The following is an 18,907-nucleotide window of genomic DNA, read 5'->3' on the forward strand; positions in this document are numbered from 1 at the left end:
GTGAAGGCAGTAAAATATTGCACCAATTAAAATATTCCAATTAACACTAATCAGGAAGAGCAATATTAATAGCACAGCTGAGCCAGATTGTTGAATCTTCATAGCCTCACCTATCACTCTAGGCACAGTATGTCAATTTCATCAGAGAGTTTTTGTTCCATCTAATGAATTTTGGTAAAACAATGAAGTCCTTCAGAGGGTAAAAACAGAGGATTAAAAAAGTGATTCCCTATTTTTAAATACCAGTGTTTTACTCTTTAATCCAATATAACTCTTCTTTCACCATCATCATAGTTAAAAACAATATTTTATGGCACAACAGCATAAATCAACTATACATCAATAAAAAAACAATATTTTATGGCATGTGCACTCCATCAGAACACTGAGATAGGTTTTTGGAGCCTGACAAATATGAGATGTTATTCTTGCCCTCAAGGAGCTTACAGTCTCCACCACATGTTTTGGATTCTAGTCTCAGATCATTTACTTATTTTTTCCAGCTTTATTGGGATATAATTGTCACACAACATAGTGTAAATTTAAAGTTGATATGATCCATTTATATGTTGCAAAATAATTTCCACCATGTGATTAGCTAACATCTCTGTACACATCACATCACAGAATTCCATTTCTCTTTTGTGATAAGAACATTTAAGATCTCTCTCAAAAACTTTCAAAAATATAATATAGTATTTTTAACTATAGTTCCCATGCTGTACATTAGATTCTCAGAGCTCAGTTGTCTTATAACTGGAAGTTTGTACCCTTTGACTAATATCTCCCCATTTCCCATATCTCACAGCCCCTGGTAAACACCATTTTCATCTCTATTTCTATGAATTTGGCTTAAGATTTCACATATAAAGAATATTATACAGTATTTGTCTTTCTCTGTCTGACATTTCACTTGATGTGATGCTCCAAGGTCCACCCATGTTGTCACAAATGTCATGATTTCATTTTTTCTTTCTCATGATTGAAAAGCGTTCTATTCTATTCACACCATCTTTATACATTCAGCTATTGACAGACACATAGGAAATGAACGTGGGATCTCACAGAAATAGCTGCACTCCTATGTTTATTGCAGCACTTGTCACAATAGCCAAAATATGGAAACGACTTTATCATTTACTTATAAGTTTAACTATAAGCAACCTCCTTCATCTTTCTGATTTCAAATGTCCCCTTCTATACAGAGAAGTTCATATTTAATGCCATCCCTGCCAACTTCACAGAGATGTTTTAATGATCAGATGAGTTATGAGTAAAAATATTGAGGTTATTTTTTTGGGGGGGATATCTTTTTAGGGCCGTACCCACGGCATATGGGAGGTTCCCAGGCTAGGGGTCGAATCAGAGCTGTAACTGCCAGCCTATGCCACAGCCACAGCAATGCCAGATCCGAGATGTGACCTACACCACAGCTGTGTGACCCACACCACAGCTCATGGCAACACTGGATCCTTAACCCACTGAGCAAGGCCAGGGATTGAGACTGCATCCTCATGGATACTAGTCAGATTTGTTTCCTCTGAGCCATGATGGGAACTCTGAGTTTTTTGTTTTTGTTTTTGTTTTGTTTTTTACTTGTTAAAAATAAGTACTATGCAAATTCATAGAGGAAGTAGAATGGCGGTTACCAGAGGCTAGGGAGAGGAGGAAATAGGCGGTTATTTTTTAGTGGGTGTAGAGTTTCAGTTGAACAAGATGAAAAGAGCTCTGGAGATGGATGATGGTGGTGGTAGTTGCATTATTAATGTATCTATTTACATGAATTGTATACTATAAAATATCTATGAAGGGAGGTTTTCCATTATGTACATTTTACCATGATAAAAAAAAATGGAGAAAAAAATACACATATACCAGACAGTCCATATTAAAGGACTATATTCATTTGGCTATATGAATTAGGCTGCCTTTGACAATTAAGATAGTCCCAGAGCCAAGAAAACTCAACAAAATTTCAGTGGACTTTAAAGCCTTTGCTTCCAAAGGAGAGCATTCTTAGCAACTCCAAGGAATAAAGAAAATTCAGGTGAAACTGAAAAAAAAAGAAAAGAAAAGAAAACTCTGCAAAAATAAAGCAGAGTTTTTTTTTTTAAGTACTGTAAAAATTCAAGGAACATATCATCTTTGGTCTAGTTACTGCTACTTTTATTACTACATCTAATAGTTTAATGTTATCATTGTCACCATTGCTACTTTATTGCTACTATTGTCATCATCATAGTCGTCTTCTTCATAATTATTATTTTACCTGAGACATGACCTAAGAGAATAAAATTTCTGGTATCACCCATTTCTGAACTCCGTAAGATGCTAAGTACTTAACTACTATACTTTTAATTGAGTGCCTACAAAGTATCCAACCTGAACTAGATGTCAAGTATGCATTCATGATCTGTGAAATTTCTCAGTAATCCCAAGTTCAATACTCCCAGGAGCCCTCGTGGTCATTTATGGACATGTACATAGCAGCAAAATATTTGAATCACACTACACACACACTTTTCCTGCTGAGGTTGAACAAGGAGACTCTTTGCCTGCTTGTTTCAGCTCTCATAAACAGTGTCCTTTGTGCAGTCTATTTAGTGCTATGTTTTTGTGCATTTTTGTGGTCATTGTTGGTAATTTTGCTGTTTAAAATAGCTCAAAGAGTAGTACTTTAGTGCCGTCTAGTATACCTAAGTGCACGAAGGCTGTGCTGTGCCTTCCAAAGAAAATATGGGTTTTAGGTAAGCTTTATTCAGACATGAGTTCTAGTACTTGTTGGTATTGAATCAATGTTAATCAATCAGCATTATATAATAAAGTATATTTAAATATAAACACATATAAAACAAGGTTAGTAATGGATCAGTTGATGAAACTGCTGTGACCAGCACCTCACAGAAACCTAACCCTGTACTTCCTCTAGCAACAACGGCTTGGTATGCATTAAATTGGTATGCAGCAATTTTATAAGACATAATTACCACCAATGATGAGAATCGCCTATTGATACTTGATAATATTGTGTGTGGTTGAGTGCAAGGGCTTAAATGAGAATAACAAAGCTTTAATCTTTTTGGAAAAAAATTAGGGAATATTCTTACACTTTTGGAATAAGAAACAGTTTTTTGGGTAAGAAACTAAGACAGACGTAAAGAAAAGGTTGATACATTCAGAGAACTTCCTTCATCAAAACATACTAGAAAAAGAATGGGGAAGAAAGTCATATACCAGGAGAGGATAATTGTAAAAATATAACTGATGACTAGAAGGTCCTAAGTAAAGAATACCATTGAATCAGTAAGAATAATATAAAAATCCACTAGATGACTAGGTAAATGACAGGAACTGGTATTTTAAGAATGACAGAATGTAGGTGGCTCATAAACATGAAAAAATAACTTTATTAGTAACCAAAGAAATGTAAATTAGAAATAATGGATTGCCATTTTATAAGCCAAATTGACAAAACTTAAAATAGTAAGTGTTAGTAATGAACAGCAGGAATTCTCATTCAGGCTGACAAGGCTGAAATTTGTCCCAACTAATTTAGGAAACATCGTATAAATCTCCTGTGAAATAATAAATCTCAACTTTTTTTCTTCTATACTCCTAGATAGGTATCCGCTAGAACCAGAGCAATTCTTGAAAATATTCCCAGGAAGCATGCCTTTGTAACAATTTAGTTTATTATAATAGCAAAAAGTAGAGAAAAGAACTATCTCTAAACAGTGGAAAGAATGTATAAATTGTGGTAAATTTCTACAAATAAGTATTAAACCACAATGAAATGAATGAACTGCAGCTGCCTCATCAAGGTTGCCCTTCAAAGGGATAATGTTAAACAAAAATAGCTAAGCCTCAGAGGGATGCACAGTACAATTCCATTTTCATAAAATACACATTACTCTTAAGATTAAGCAGGAGTTCCCGTCGTGGCGCAGTGGTTAACGAATCCGACTAGGAACCATGAGGTTGCAGGTTCGGTCCCTGCCCTCGTTCAGTGGGTTAAGGATCCGGCGTTGCCGTGAGCTGTGGTGTAGGTTGCAGATGCGGCTCGGATCCCGCGTTGCTGTGGCTCTGGCGTAGGCCGGAGGCTACAGCTCCGATTAGACCCCTAGCCTGGGAACCTCCATATGCCGTGGGAGCGGCCCAAGAAATAGCAAAAAGACAAAAAAAAAAAAATTAAGCAATACATTGCCCAGGAATGTGTGTGTGTTTCATAGATATAGCTATAGATATGATAAAACCATTAGAAAAAATGCAGAATGATAAAATAATCAGTAATGATGCATTCACAGAGGAATATACGGGACCTTCAAAGTTACTGGCAGTGTTCCATCTGTAAATCTGGGTATTAGTTTCACAGGTGTTCATTTTATTATACTTTAAACTCTACATAATCATCATATATTTACTTTTATGAGCTTAATGAGACATACAATAAAATATTCAAAAGAAAGAAAAGCATCAGGTTATTTGGAACCAGACAGCCTGGGTAAGAAAGCTGACATTATTATTTATTACCAATGTGAACTGCAACGTATTATTTCACTTTCTGTGCCTCAATTTCCTCACAAATAAAAGAAAATACAGTAGTACTATTTCATGGTATTGTTGGGAGGATTAAATGAGTTAATATCTTAAAATCACTTAAAATAGTACCTGGAACATAGTAAGCACTCAGTAAATCTTTTTTTCTTTTCTTCTTCTTCTTCTTTTTTTTTTAATGCCACACCCTTGCCATATGGAGGTTCCCAGGCTTGGGGTCTAATCAGAACTGTTGCTGCCAGCCTAAACCAGAGCCACAGCAACACCAGATCCGAGCTGCATCTGTGACCTATACCACAGCTCACAGCAATGCCAGGTCCTTAATCCACTGAGCAAGGCCAGGGATCAAACCTGCATACTCATGGATGCTAGTCAGATTCGTTTCCACTCTGCCAAGACGGGAAATCCCAGCACTCAGTAAATCTTAGCTGTAGTCACTGGTATTATTACTGCAACCCAGAGCCACTTCTTAATTAGTAACAAACTTCCAGCTCAGCAAGAAGGATGCGAGCATTTCAATATCACATACGTTCCAGGATGCTTCAGCAGCATTCTATAATATCTTCACTAGCTCACCCAACTTCATGCACACTTTGGAGACATTTAAAAATGTCTCTATCACTTGCTGTGCTGTGGAGCATCCTTGTAACCATGGCTTCATCTACAGTCTTTAAAGGAGTCTGTGGAAATCCAAGTGCCACACTGAGGTTGAGGCTGTAGAGTTGCTATAAGGTTTCTTGCCACAGAATAACAATGGGATATTGCACTGACATCTGAAAACTCTAGCATTAAAGTTGTGAAGCAAAGGCACACCCAGAGACATTGAAATGGAAAATGATCTCAGGAATGACATTGTTAAGATGGCAAGATGGCAGGTCAGTGCTCTGAAAATGAGGCTGGAGCTGGATATGAGCTTGTCTCCTGTGAAAACTGGAGCACTAATAGTTACAGTGGTTGGCAGAGTCTAGTCTAGTCTGGCAGGGATTGACTAATAACCCACCTGAACACGCTTGATACTACAGTTTTCATAAGAATCCAGGCTCATGTTGGCTTAGAAAGAGGCAGTGCCCTGCACTGTTTGTGAGCTCTGACCTGTAGGACAGGAAGTAGGGAGAATAAGCACAGTTGAGATGGAGGATAAACAGGTCATGGGTACTAACCTAAATTAAAACCAAGATCCAAGATCCATGCCTGGGTCCATCATCTGTGCAAATGAAATGTTGACTGAATCAATCATGCTAGCAAAAAAGACTTCATTTCAATTGCCATAGCACTTTCTTTCTCCCGCTCTCTCTCTTCTTAGTGTTGACTGCTCTCTTGGTACCTTGCAGTAGAGTTCTTCGTGTACTATCTAATCTAAATCGTAAACCTTTTGAGGTCAGGAATCATGTTTGATTTACCCTGATATTCTCCACAGTATCCACCATACATGGTACCTTAGGCGATATTGATGGGGAGAAGGAAAGAAGGGAGGGAGTTGAGATTGAAGAAAGGATGCTGTTATGGACTGAATGTTTCTGTCCTCCCCAAATTCATACCTTACTTCACTCCTACTCCCACCAAAGTGATGATATAAATAGGCAGCATCTTTGGGAAGCTTGAGAGCATGGAGCTCCCATGAATGGATCATTGCCCTTACAGGAACAGACATGGAGAGCTGCTTCTCTCTCCCTCTCTCATTTAAGGACACAATGAGAAAACAGCCCTCTGCAAACCAGGAAGCAGTTCCTCAGTAGACACCAGATCTTCCTGCATGTTAATCTTGGACATCTTAGTTTTCAGAACTGTGAGCAATAAATGTCCGTTGTTTCAGGCACCACATCTATGGTATATTTGTTATCGCAGCTTGAACAGACTAAGACAAACAGTGAGATCTTTCCACCTCTGAAAGTCTCTGACTTTGTCAAATTTCATAGGCAGAAAACAACAACTGTATCTAAAGCAGAGCATAAATTATCACAATCCTAGCTTGGTAATTGTCTTCCCTTAGGAAATCAGTGTATATTTACTATGTGTGCTCAGTTGTTTCTCCTGTTTCTTCACTTCTCTAGAAATTTTTTTTTTTTTCTGCCAAGCACTCTTGGAAAGTGTTAGATGGAAGATGAAAATACTTATTTATTAGTTTACTCAGGTGTTACCTGAACCAAGGTGACTTCAACTTCAGCTATAAAAAGATGCAAAGCTAAATCGGTACACTGTGTTGCATGGCAATATTTTGTGCCTTTCTCTGCAGCTTCACTAGGGGCCAAGAGCTGAGTCAGCAGAGGGAGAGTGATTTACTCCTTGACATTTGGAGGTACAATGAGAAGTAACAAGCTCCTACTTTTATATTTTCTTCCTCTTTTATAGTTTTCATGCCAATGTTCCCAATCCTGTTTCCCTAACTTATTCTTTATAGCACTTACCACTATCGTGGACACTATGTCTGATTTATTTATTTTGTTTATAATCCTTTCACCCACTTTAACCTCTTTGAGAAGAGAGATTCTTTTATGTTTTGTTTTAGTTTTCAGCGATGTAACCCCAGTGCCTAAACAGTGGCTGGCATATAATAGGTGCTCATTGGAGGCGTGTTTTAGGTACTGAATGAATCCGTGTTGGTTCTCAGGGTGTATTTAAAAGCAAGGGGCTTGAGTGATGACATTTTCCAAAATTGGCAGGTTTACCACAGTGCAGCCTAATCTCTGATTTCTCTCCGTGAAGAGAATAGTGAAACAGTGCCCACAGCAAAATCTAAATAGATGATGAATAAACACATGGCTTGCATGTATATTTGATGATGGCTTTATTTTCAAAACTGCAATTAAATGAGATAAAAATATATGGTTGGAGTTGCCGAAGCAACTTAAATTCAACATAAATAACAGCTGCTCTTCATCTGGGAATTTCATCTATACACAGAATTTTTCGTGCCCTTAAATTTTTTTAACCAGTGTACAGCCAATTCAGCATCCAGTAACTCACGAAATGCTTTATAATCAGAGACAGAGATGGAGAAGAGAAAAGAAATAGTCCTTTATGAGCCAGTGATTAAAAAAAACCTGTTACTTCCAACAGCTTTGATGTCCCCAACATAGCTGTATGGCAAAGTATGTCCAATTTCTTAGGAGCAACGAAGTTAAGCATGACTGGCATTTTTCTTTATGAATCACCAATCCCTATTTTATTAGTTCAGAAATCCAAAATTGGAGTACATAGTGAAGAGTCTTCTATTTGCTTCCAAAGAAAAACTTTTCTGCAGAGCCTGGGTGTCAGGGAATACCGATAAAGTTCACCTCTCCCTTTAAACTTAACAACCAGAGTAATTTCCTCCCAAGCTGCTTTGGGAAAATGTCTACTTCTTGGATAGAATTAAGAGGCAGTTTAAGTATAGGAACATCTACCTAGTTTTACATATGAGCAGGAAGTAAGAAAGTGCTCCTCCTTCCTTCAGAGACTGCATCCACTGCCCATAAGTGTTAGGCAAATACGGTCGCGGTCTCATTGCTCAGGCTTATACCGCTGAAAGAGTAATACAAGTAAAGAAGTGGAATGAAAAAGCCTGAGATGAAGCAATTTCCTTTCACTTTGAAGAAGGGTTTTTCATGACCACTTATATGGCTGGTAGATATGTCGTCTCTGAGTTTTTCTCATGATATATGGCCTATATATCTCCATTAGTAATAGCTTCCCAAGGTTTTTCCTGTAGATTAGTGACTTGATGGCCTCTTGATACAGTGCCTTTTCAGCATTTCCTCAGAGAATATTCATCCTCCTATTACCTGAATATACCTGATTTGCCCTCTAAGGTTGCCCGTTTCTTAAGAAAACTGGTAGTGAATTACACCTTGCTAATTTTAATTTTCAGAGGGGAAAGAAAAAGCTTCTGAAGTAAAAAGTTCACAGTGAAGAATCATGTTTCTTTCTGTCAAAGTTGCAATGAGCATAAGTCTGTCAAGTTATAGAATTCTCACACTAGGTGAAGAACATACAATTGTATGATGTATATGCCTGACTAGCTGTTAATAGCCCTGATCACAAATAGCAACAGGCCCATGCAATTTGCATGATGTTGTTTCGTGTTTTCTGTCATCTCAAGTGTACCATGGGGCAGGTGTCAGTGGGTGAGAGGGTGTTTCTCTTGCCAAGCAATGAATTTGTTTCATATGCTGATGGCATCCTAATCTTAGTGTATCTCTAAGCTTTTCATTTTAAGGCAGGATAGGTGGCTCAGTGCCCTGGATTAGAGATCTTTTCTTCAAGTTATGTTTTAGAGGGTCCCTAGCCATTGAGCACACAAATGTCCTTTGTAGCCAAGATGCTGAAGACAGTGTGTCATGGGGACAAATACAAGAAAGTTCACCCTACTCTAAGAAGTCTCTCTGACCACCACATCAAGTCACACAGGAGGGAGAGCAATGCTCAGTGAATACTAATTAAGCACCCAATATATATCAGACAAGTTTTTGGCACTGTCACAAATGTAGCCTGATTAAGATTGAAAAGATTCTTGCCTCTCTTGAGCCTTCATTTGGAAGATTAGGAGGGACCACAAACCAAGTAGCGTATCAGTGAACAAAGGAATTGCAGAAGCTGGTGTTGAGCCCTAAGGAAAACGTCATAAAAAGGTGGTATGATGGAGGGTAACTGTAGCAAGGAGGTGCTACACTCAGAGGTTGCTGCTCTGAGGAGGTGACATTTGAGTTGGGTCCCGATGAATGAGCATGCTAAGCCAAAAGAGGAGTAAAGAGCATTCCAAACAAAGTGAACACTAAGTTGAGTTCAAAGGCCCTGAAACAAGGCTAGCCTCAAGGTGTTTGAAGGACAGAAAGGGAAATATAGATGTTAGACTATAAATAAGTAAGGGGCAGCATAGCAGGGACTGAGACTGGGGATCTGGACAGAGACCAGATCCCTATGGGCCGTTGTAGAGCACAGTGAAGAGTAGTATTTTGCTCTAAAATTTGCTAGGCCAAATGATTTATGAAACATTTGTTTCTCTTTGCGTTGTGTAAGTATGAAACCAAAGATAGAGAATGCAGCTGCCTAACCAATAACACTCCTGAGTCAGGATGATATGCGAAAAGAGATGAGCTCCTGTAGAGAAAAATGCTGGTAATAATAGCTTGTGTTTTAGGGCACCTGTCTCCAAAGGAGAACAACAGTATTTATGATGCCATATTGTACTCATCCCAGTAACCTCATGAGTTAGATAGGTGTGCACTTTTATGGAACACGCAGGGAAACTCAAACATTTTAAATTGAGTTGTTCCCTGGCTTCTTACATAGCATGAAGGTCTAGATAAAATAGAGCATGTCAAAAAAATGAGAAGAGAGAAAAAGACTAAAATAAGAGATAAAAATGGTTATCAGGAAAGTCATACACTTACAGAGAAAAGGGCATCAATGCAAACTTTATTTTCTTGTAAAGTCAAAAAATAATACTAGAAGGGTCAAAAAGTATGAGTCTGAAATAACAAATCAGATAATCAACAAGTATCATTTCATTTCTGTTATTTAATTCAGTATAGAACAGAGACGTAATATATGAACTTTTGGATCAAAGATCTGGAGTCTAATCCACACTCTTCCTTATAGGAGGACTGTGATCTTGGATACTGATTTTTTTCTGTATATAAAATATAATTAGTAATACTACTTACCTCACAGAGTTGTGGTGAGGATTTAATAAATGAATACATGAAAAGTGAGAAATTGTGTTCTTTATGTAAGCTACTTGAAACAGGCTTTATATTTTTCCCAGAGCTAATATTTATAAAAGTGATTACATTGCCAAAGCAGCCCCCCAAATCCTCCCTAACATGCACACTGATTATGCTATTTTAAGTTCTTGTCTAGGTTTTTTTACAGAAAAGAAAAAGTAGGAGTCCCTGCTGTGGTGCTGTAGGTTAAGGATCTGTCGTTGCCACAGCTGTGACCTACCCCTGACCCAGGAACTTCCATGTGCTGCTGGTGCGGGCAAAACAAAAAGAAAAGAAAAAGTGATGTGGTAATGTCTTACAAAAAGAGAAAGAGGAATGTAACCCCTTTTGCAAAATACGGAGTGTCTGAACCCAGACAAATTTGTTCTTGGCAATCTCTACATGCCTTTTCTCATCCTTCTCATCCTATTGTTTTTCTTTTCCTTTTCAATTCTTCTACAAAATAATATAAAATAATCCATACTTTTTTATTTATTTGAGAGGAAACAATCATATTGAATTAATTTACCCTTCACTGTAAGTGACTAATAGCAAGGTAATGCATTTGCAGCCATTTATGGTTTTAAAGTTGCATTTCTATGATTCCAAAGTAATCCCTAAATTATAGACTTTCCTCTGACATGACTAAAGAGAGAGAGAAAAAATTCAGATATTCAGAGGGACAACATAGTGAAGGTCGGAATCAGCACCTGGGAGAACTCCTCAGAGTTCTTCCTTTATTAGTTAAAAATAAGTTCTATAAGGATTTTCAAGGTGATGTCCTTAGCAGTAGCATTAGTCTCTGAAAGAACAAGGTCACAGGCCATTTCTATGAATGAATCATTTGTAAATTGATTGTATGTTAACTTAAGAATATTAATAAGTTCCTTTGTTACCTCTACAAAGATCTCCAGGAAAGAGATTCATTTTTCAATGTCAAACCATTTTCTAGAATCACATTTTAGTCCCCTACTTTTAACTACCAACAAATTGGGGCATTAATATCAAATATTTAGCGTATCTATAGGTTTTTGCTTTGTTCTACTTAGTTGTTGGAGAGGTAAAATGGCTGATACCAATACTTGGACCAAAAAAAGGAACTCAAAAAGTATTTGCTGGAGATTGACTAAACAAACAGGGAAATTAACAATGTAAGGAAAAGTAAGTACTGAAATACCTGTTTATTAAATTTTGTATTCACATTTGCATTTATAGTCATTCTTCATTAGTGTAAACTTCTACGCCTTTAAGCTTAATGAGTAAATGTATAAAATCTGTAAATAATATAATGTTCATCTTTTATTACTATTTTAAAATAGCATATTTTGGGAGTTCTCTGGTGGGCTATCAGTTAAGGATCTGGCATCATCACTGCTGTAGCTCAGATCACTGCCGTGGCTCAGGTTTGACTTCTGGTCTGAGAACTTCTACATTCCGCAAGGCATGACAAAAAATAAAGTGAGTTCCCATCATGGCTCAGCAGTTACCAAACCCAACTAGCATCCATGATGATGTTGGTTCAATCCATGGCCTTTCTCAGTGGGTTAAGGATCCGGCCTGACCATGAGCTGTGGTATAGGTTGCAGATGCAACTCAAATCCCCCATTGCTGTGGCGAAGGCCAGCAGCTTCAGCTCTGATTCGACCCCTGGTCTGGGAACCTCGATATGCTGTGTGTGTGGCCCTAAGAAGATAAAAAGATAAATAAATAAATAAATAAACAAACAAACAAACAATGTTTTGTATCCTTAATGAAAGATACACAACATCTGTATCTACTGGTTTATGAAAGTGATGTTTCCCACTTTAACATGAAAAAGTAACACAAGCCCTTGAAGACATATCATCCTGGGAAGTTCTTAAGGAAAATTATCTGAATTCAGTATATGTGAGTATATCTTAATTGTAAGTCACACAAAAAAGTATATTCCATGCACTGCAAAGGATAAGGTATCTGGTTCACTTCAGCATCAGTCTAGACTTGAAAACACAATTAAGACCAGCAAAAGAATATTTTTTGAAAGTCTTATCAGCATATTTTGCCACAGTGGGATTGACCTGATTTACTCTAGTGTTACTTTATCTGATAGAGAGTTGGAATCACTAGCTTTTTCCCAGAGAGTCACTTTCTGTAGATTTCCTGTGATGCTCAGAAATGATAATGATAGAGCTAACATTTATAGACTACTCACTTTGGGTCAGTTATTGTGTTATGTTCATAATCTTAATCTTCAAAGAGCCCTGTGAGTGAGGAATTATTGTCCTGATATTAGAGATGAATAAAATACTGAAGTTCATGGAAATAAGTCACTCACCCACATGGTACAGCTAGAGAATGAGTGAGAACGCCTTCTGACTCCAGAGCCAGTGTGTTAAACCATTATACAATTCTTCCTCCTGCTATATCCTCTCTCACAGGAAAACCCAGTCAACCATGCCAGTCTCACTAATAGTTTCTTCCTTCTTCCTGTGTGGAAAGAATGTCAAAAATGTGGCTTTACAACTCATTAGGTTTTGTCAAGTTAGACTTATTTTCAGTATGAGTCTCTAGAATCCAAGAACCATGCAAATGTGCATCTACACCTGCACATGCTCAAGAGCAAAGTCAAGATGTAATTTTAAATATGCTGCATGATAATTGAGTTTTAAAGTTATGCTCCAGAAATACCTCTTTTCAAATAAATGGTACAGCCATAACTATGGAGATTATATTCATAACAGATGTATCGCTTGACCGTTTTTCCAAGCTTATATTGATTTTTTTTATTGATTGCTTCTTTCAAAATTGAAGGAAGCAGTTAACAAAGGCAACTGGTACTGACAATTTCTTATTCTGATGCCACCCTATGAGATTAATAGAATCTAGTTCTACTTAAGTCATGAAAAAAGTGCATTGGTATTTTTTTCACTTATAGTATTACTAAAAATACGTGCGCTACTTGCATTTTTCACTGTATCATTTTTCCTCTTTCTTTTTCCTTTGTGGGTTTTTGAAAAAACATGATATGTGTTATCTCAATAACTTTTCCTGGTCATTTAAAAACTGAGCTTCTTATGTTCTTTTCTGGGTGGTCTCACCCTGTGAATGGCTTGAACTCTTCCTGTTCATGTGTGTGATGGACAGTCCCTTAATGATGGTCTAAAAAAGTTATTCTTATTTACTGTTATTACTTCTCAAAAAATATCTTGGTGGAGTTCCTGTACTGGCTTAGCAGGTTAAGGACATGACATTGTCTCTGTGAGGATGCAGGTTCAATCCCTGACGTCACTCAGTGGGTAAAAGTTCTGGCATTGCTGCAAGCTGTGGCATAGGCTGAAAATGTGGCCTGGATATGGTTTGCTGTGGCTGTGGCATAGCCCTCAGCAGCAGCTCCAGTTTGACCCATAGCCCTGAAATTTTCATGTGCCACAGGTGTGGCCCTATGAAAGAGGGAAGGAGAGAAAGAGGGAGGGAGAGAGAGAAAGGAAAAAAGAGAGAAAGAAAGGAAGAAAAGAAAGAAAAAAAAAAGAAAGAGAGAAGGAAAAAGAAGGAAGGAAGGAAGGTAGGTAGGTGTCTTGGATTCTCATTTTTGTTTTCTTTAGATAACATACAGGTATTTTTTGTAAACTTACCTCTTCCTCAGCTCTAAATGTTTAGTAACTTTCCAGATAGGAAATACATGGACATTTTTCTCCCTGCACTTTCTGACTTACTCTGCAGCCTGAATTCCAAATGTTTTCATATATTAAGGTTTTTTATTATTTATCATATGTTACAGCTTTAAGACCTTTGTTCACTTTTACTCCTCAAGGAATTTAGCTGCTAAAACACTTCCTCTCTGCTCTCAATGAGCTACACATTCCAACTATTATAGCATGTTTAAAAATGTTCATATAAAAATAAAGTGCTAATATGATATTCTATAGGAGAATATAGGTTGATTATTTTCACAGAAAAATATGACATGAAAACATACCTGTCACAAAACCGTGTTTTTTAGTACATGATTTCTGGAAAAATTTATGCAAAATGCTGATGGATGAAATCAACCCCAAAATATATTTTTTTTTTGTTTGAAAAAAAAATAAAATAAAATAAAAAAGTCCCCGAGTCACTTGTCAATAAATGATACACAAAACTGGAAAAAAAACGTTTTTAAAAAAAACCATAGTACTTGGATATGAATTCCTTGTTGTATTTATATATCATTTATTAGGCCATATCTTTAGTAACTAGCTACACAGAGCTAAAGGGAATACTAGTCAAGTTTCATTGTTCAACTCCCTTCCTAAAAATGCAACGATCCTACTTTTTAGTAGAACTGTTTCTGATTGTTTTCTTCTCATTCAGCTACATCCTTTGCCCTTGATGTCTAAAATCCCCTCATCAGATCCCCTCATCAAGTGCTCATCCAAAAAGAAAAGCAAAAGAATAGAAGATTTGGAATCAAATTACTGACTCATCATATTTGAGTTGAAATGTGGATTTTCTTACATATTCACTGAAGATCATAAAATTCATTCAAACAAAACTTTTTTTTTTTTGTCTCTAAGATGTCAAGTACCTAGTTTGAATGCTTCCTTTCACTGGCTTTACTAAGTCAGCGGGGAAGTGACAGATTCTGGGGCTTGAGAGCCGTGACTTTGCAGAGAGGCAGATGACTTTATGTTCTTCCAGCCACTTTCTAGGTGTGTAAAGAAAGTTCTGAACGTCTCTGAGCTTCAGTTACATTGCCTGCAAATTGCAAATTAAAACTATCATGGAATTAAATGAGACTATATGAAAATTTCTTAGCATGTGGTATGGCCTCAATACATTTGGTGGGTAGATGCAATTATTGATGCTGGTGCTACAGCCATAGTGACAGAACATTAACTATAATGTATTCTAACTAACTTTGAATGTCTGTTACTACTGATCATTACCTAGTACCAAGGCTTTGGAGTTAAAATGACCCTAAATACAATAATATCTCTGGAACTATTTCTGGGAAGGTCCTGGCAATGAGTGTCCATGTTTCAAAAAAATACCCATTCACATGCATAGTTCTTTAATTCAGAAAATTATCCTGTTGCTAGCAATTAGGATTTGAATGGATAGTTATATCTGAAAAAAACAATAATAGACATGCAGTCTTTTCTTAAACTTGTGCATAAATATAGTGGAATTTGACTACCCTCTTTAGCCCTCTCTCTATAGTGCATTTTCTATTCAAAACCCATTCTTAAATGGAAAAATTGGAGTATGATTTGTCGCTGGATCACAGCATTCCTCAGTGGACAGAACAAATATATATTAAGCACCAAAGTTGTAGTATTAAGGGCTTTGTGTTTTTCAAACATTACCTCAATTAATCTTTTCCTATCATTCTTATTTTAAAATAAACCCCACTTATTCTCATGTTATTCATGAGAAAATAAAGCCTTGCCCAAGGTCAACAACACAACTTGGCATGAGATGATTTTTCAAACCCAGATCTGCCCAAATGCTATCTTTCCATTCACTCTCTAAGTAGCGTTTACCATCTGGAATTTATTTCAGTTAACTACTAAAAATCTTATATAAATATTTCCTCAAATACCAGATTAATGTCATTTTTCTAACTGCCCAAATCCTGTGGAACCATATGGATTCATAAACTAAAAAGGAAGAAAGGAAGAAACAGCAATATCGTTCTTGTAACTCAATAAGATTTAAAAAATCATGGCATGCAATTTGCATGTTCTTTTCCATTTCTTAAGGTACGTCCTCTAATCAGAACCATGGTGGATTTTGCCGGGATAAGACTAGATCTCTGTTATCCATCAGCTCTAAATTTTTCATGCAACTCTGGAAATTGAATAAGATGTCTGTGCAGAAACTTAGATGGCTTATTCTAAGAACCTGTATGCAGAAGTGACAATTCAGAGCGATTCAATGTTACTTTTAGGAATAGTAGTTTACAGTATTAATGCCATAATGAAGTTTTTAAACTCTCTAGTCTTTGAAGGTTTCTTAAACCATTTCCTTAAAGAGAAGGAAAAATTGGAGTACCCTTGTGGCTCAGTGGGTAAGTATCTGGTGGTGTCACTCCAGTGGCTTAGGTTGCTGCTGTGGCAAAGGTTTGATCCCCAGCCCCAGAACTTCCACATGCCACAGTTATAGCCCCCGCAAAAAAGAGAGAGAGAGAGGTTAAAAAAAAAAAAAAAAAAAGCAAGCATGCCCTAACTTCACCTAGTGCTCATTGCATAAAAGTTTATTACATCAGAAATGTAATTTAAATCATGGTCTTGTTTGTTTTGTCCAGAAGATGTGCGTGTCCTCCAGATACCCCTCTTTACACCTCATCCTTGACAGTCTTTGGGTTCCCATGACTAGATATTATCTGTCAGTCCTGCCCACTCAGCCCTTGGGTCCCTACAGGGCAGAAGCTATGTTCTCACAATGTTTTTATCCTAAACTGGGAACCAGATTTTTATAAATAGTTAATAAAAAAATACTGTAGGAGCTTAAACTTTGTGTAATTCCAGAAGACACTGGTAATCAAGACAATGTATGTGTATAATTTTTTTTTTTAACGTTGTGCATGCTCCCTAAAACCAAGCCCGAGTTTGGAAACATTTCATTTTGTAACTGGAGGCGGGCTGTCCAGGTTCATTTCCTAGCTCCATCATTCACTGATGTTGTACCTTTTAACACATTCTGTATACCTCTCTTCTCTAGTCTGTAAAATGGAGACCTCAGTGATGCTTAATTCATATAATTGTTGTTCAGATCACTTGAGATAGTCATCATAAAATACTTAGAAAATGTCAGCATGGAGGAAATAGTCAATAAATGTTACTAAACATTGGTGTGCACAGGTACAGGGCTTGCACCCCTACAGGACACATTTGGCTTAGAATAATCCTCAAATCCAGTCAGCAGTTATTACATCCGATGTTTTAGATAATTAAAAACACAATGACAATTAAAACACTCCTTTTTGATAGGATTTACATCTGGAATGATGAAAGAAAAAACATTTTTTGAAACTAATATATCTGTCACTTTATTAGACATATGTCTTACATTCACTTATTTTTATTGAAAACCACATGTTTACTGATTCCACTGGTAATTTCGGGGTTTGTAATGTCTTATCTCTCTAATCAGATTTGACCTCCTTGAGGAAGGGGAGCTTTCTTCCAAACAGAAGTCAACTTGGGGAGTAACTTAAAAATACTTACAAATACACAAGAACTTTAAAATAACTATATGTGTGTGTGTATACATCTATTTGTACATTGCATGTGATGTGTGTATTGTGTGTGTGTGGAGAGAGAGTCATATTCTAGATACATATAGTATGACAAGCATAATTGTAGATAATGACTTGTGGAATGAACAGAATTGACCATTAGAATATATGAATTTACATTCTGATAATGATATTTAACTACAAAGAGAAGTTGGAGAGGTCACTTAACATCATTAAACCTCAGTCTCTCCATAAAACTTTCTGCAGTAATATAAATGTTTTCTCTATCTCTCTCTCTGCTGTCCAACATGGAAACCAGTAGCTATGTGTGACTTTTGCACACATAAAAATGCAGCTAGTATGACTGAGTAAATGAATGATACATTCCATCTGATTTTACCTGCTTTTAATCTAAGTCAGCACATGTGGCAAAGGGCTACCTTACGGTATAGATATAAAATCAAGGAGGATAGAACAATATCACATAAAAAGAGGCTTAAGTTGAATTCCCCTGGTTTGGGTGCTACAGAGGTAGCTTTTGAAATATGGGTGCTCTCCCATAATGTCTTAGGACTTTAAATTTTAAACTTTTTTCTCTATTTCTCCCAACAGATCTGGAAAACTTTAAAACAAGAACGAGAAGCACTGTGTCTGTACGCCAAGGTCAGGGGATGGTACTGCTGTGCGGCCCACCGGCGCATTCTGGAGGTAACTATCAATGCACTGAAATGTGCGCACTTCACTGGCTGCTATTTTTCTTGCTGATTATTCTCCCTCTTGGCACTAGCCGGGGGGACAGTGTCATTTGTAGAGAATCCCAAAGTCCCTCCGCGTCGAGGAAACATCATTGTCAATGCCTCCCATAATTAGGATAGGAAAATATCAGATTGTGCAAATGTTCCATCCCTCCACTGTCTATGTGGCACAAGGGGAAGGACACCTGAGTTGGTCAAATTCAGAATCCCATTGCTTGCTAAAGCCGTGTCGGTAAAACCACTAGCACTTCTTCCAACTTCATTATATTTAAAGATGGCCGTGCTTCCTTTCATCTCATTGATCTGCAAGAAGATCAGACCCAGAACCAAAGTACCTTGGCCGCAGAAACCAAGATGACCTTGTGAGGGCGGCTCGTAGTGGCTAAATTAGTTAGGAATGCATTTGGTTGCAAGGCCCTGAAAACCCATTGACAGACTTGGGTTTGGGTTGTTCTCAGACATAAGATTTCCGAAGATATGTCACGTAAAGCTGGCACCACTTCTTGGGGGTATCTTCCAGGACTAATGCTCTTTCTCTGGTCCTTCTCTGAAGTCCTTAATGCAGGGAATGGCTAAGGTGCCAGGTGTGCAGTGCAGAAAGGTCGAAATTGGAAGAGGCCAGGACAGATGTCAGAAGTCTCTTCATTGCAAGTTGCTTTTGTATTATGGAACATTTGCTTTATCCAAGGATTTTAAGTGCCTTTAATTGTCACCCCAGT

The 18,907-nt window shown here is 37.3% G+C and overlaps 1 protein-coding gene across 4 annotated transcripts in view; it reads left to right on the plus strand.

The window, feature by feature from the left end:
• The window catches only part of CNTN4 (contactin 4), a 985,539-nt gene that overhangs the window by 720,546 nt on the left and 246,086 nt on the right, over window positions 1–18,907 (plus strand). For all 4 annotated transcript variants that reach the window (XM_047779322.1, XM_047779348.1, XM_047779332.1 and 1 more), the window contains one exon: window positions 18,046–18,141. In XM_047779322.1, the coding sequence (XP_047635278.1) occupies window positions 18,046–18,141 (96 nt within the window). The remainder of the gene's footprint in view (window positions 1–18,045; window positions 18,142–18,907) is intronic.

This window comes from Phacochoerus africanus, chromosome 1 (genome assembly GCF_016906955.1).
Source record: "Phacochoerus africanus isolate WHEZ1 chromosome 1, ROS_Pafr_v1, whole genome shotgun sequence".
Classification (NCBI taxonomy): domain Eukaryota; kingdom Metazoa; phylum Chordata; class Mammalia; order Artiodactyla; family Suidae; genus Phacochoerus; species Phacochoerus africanus.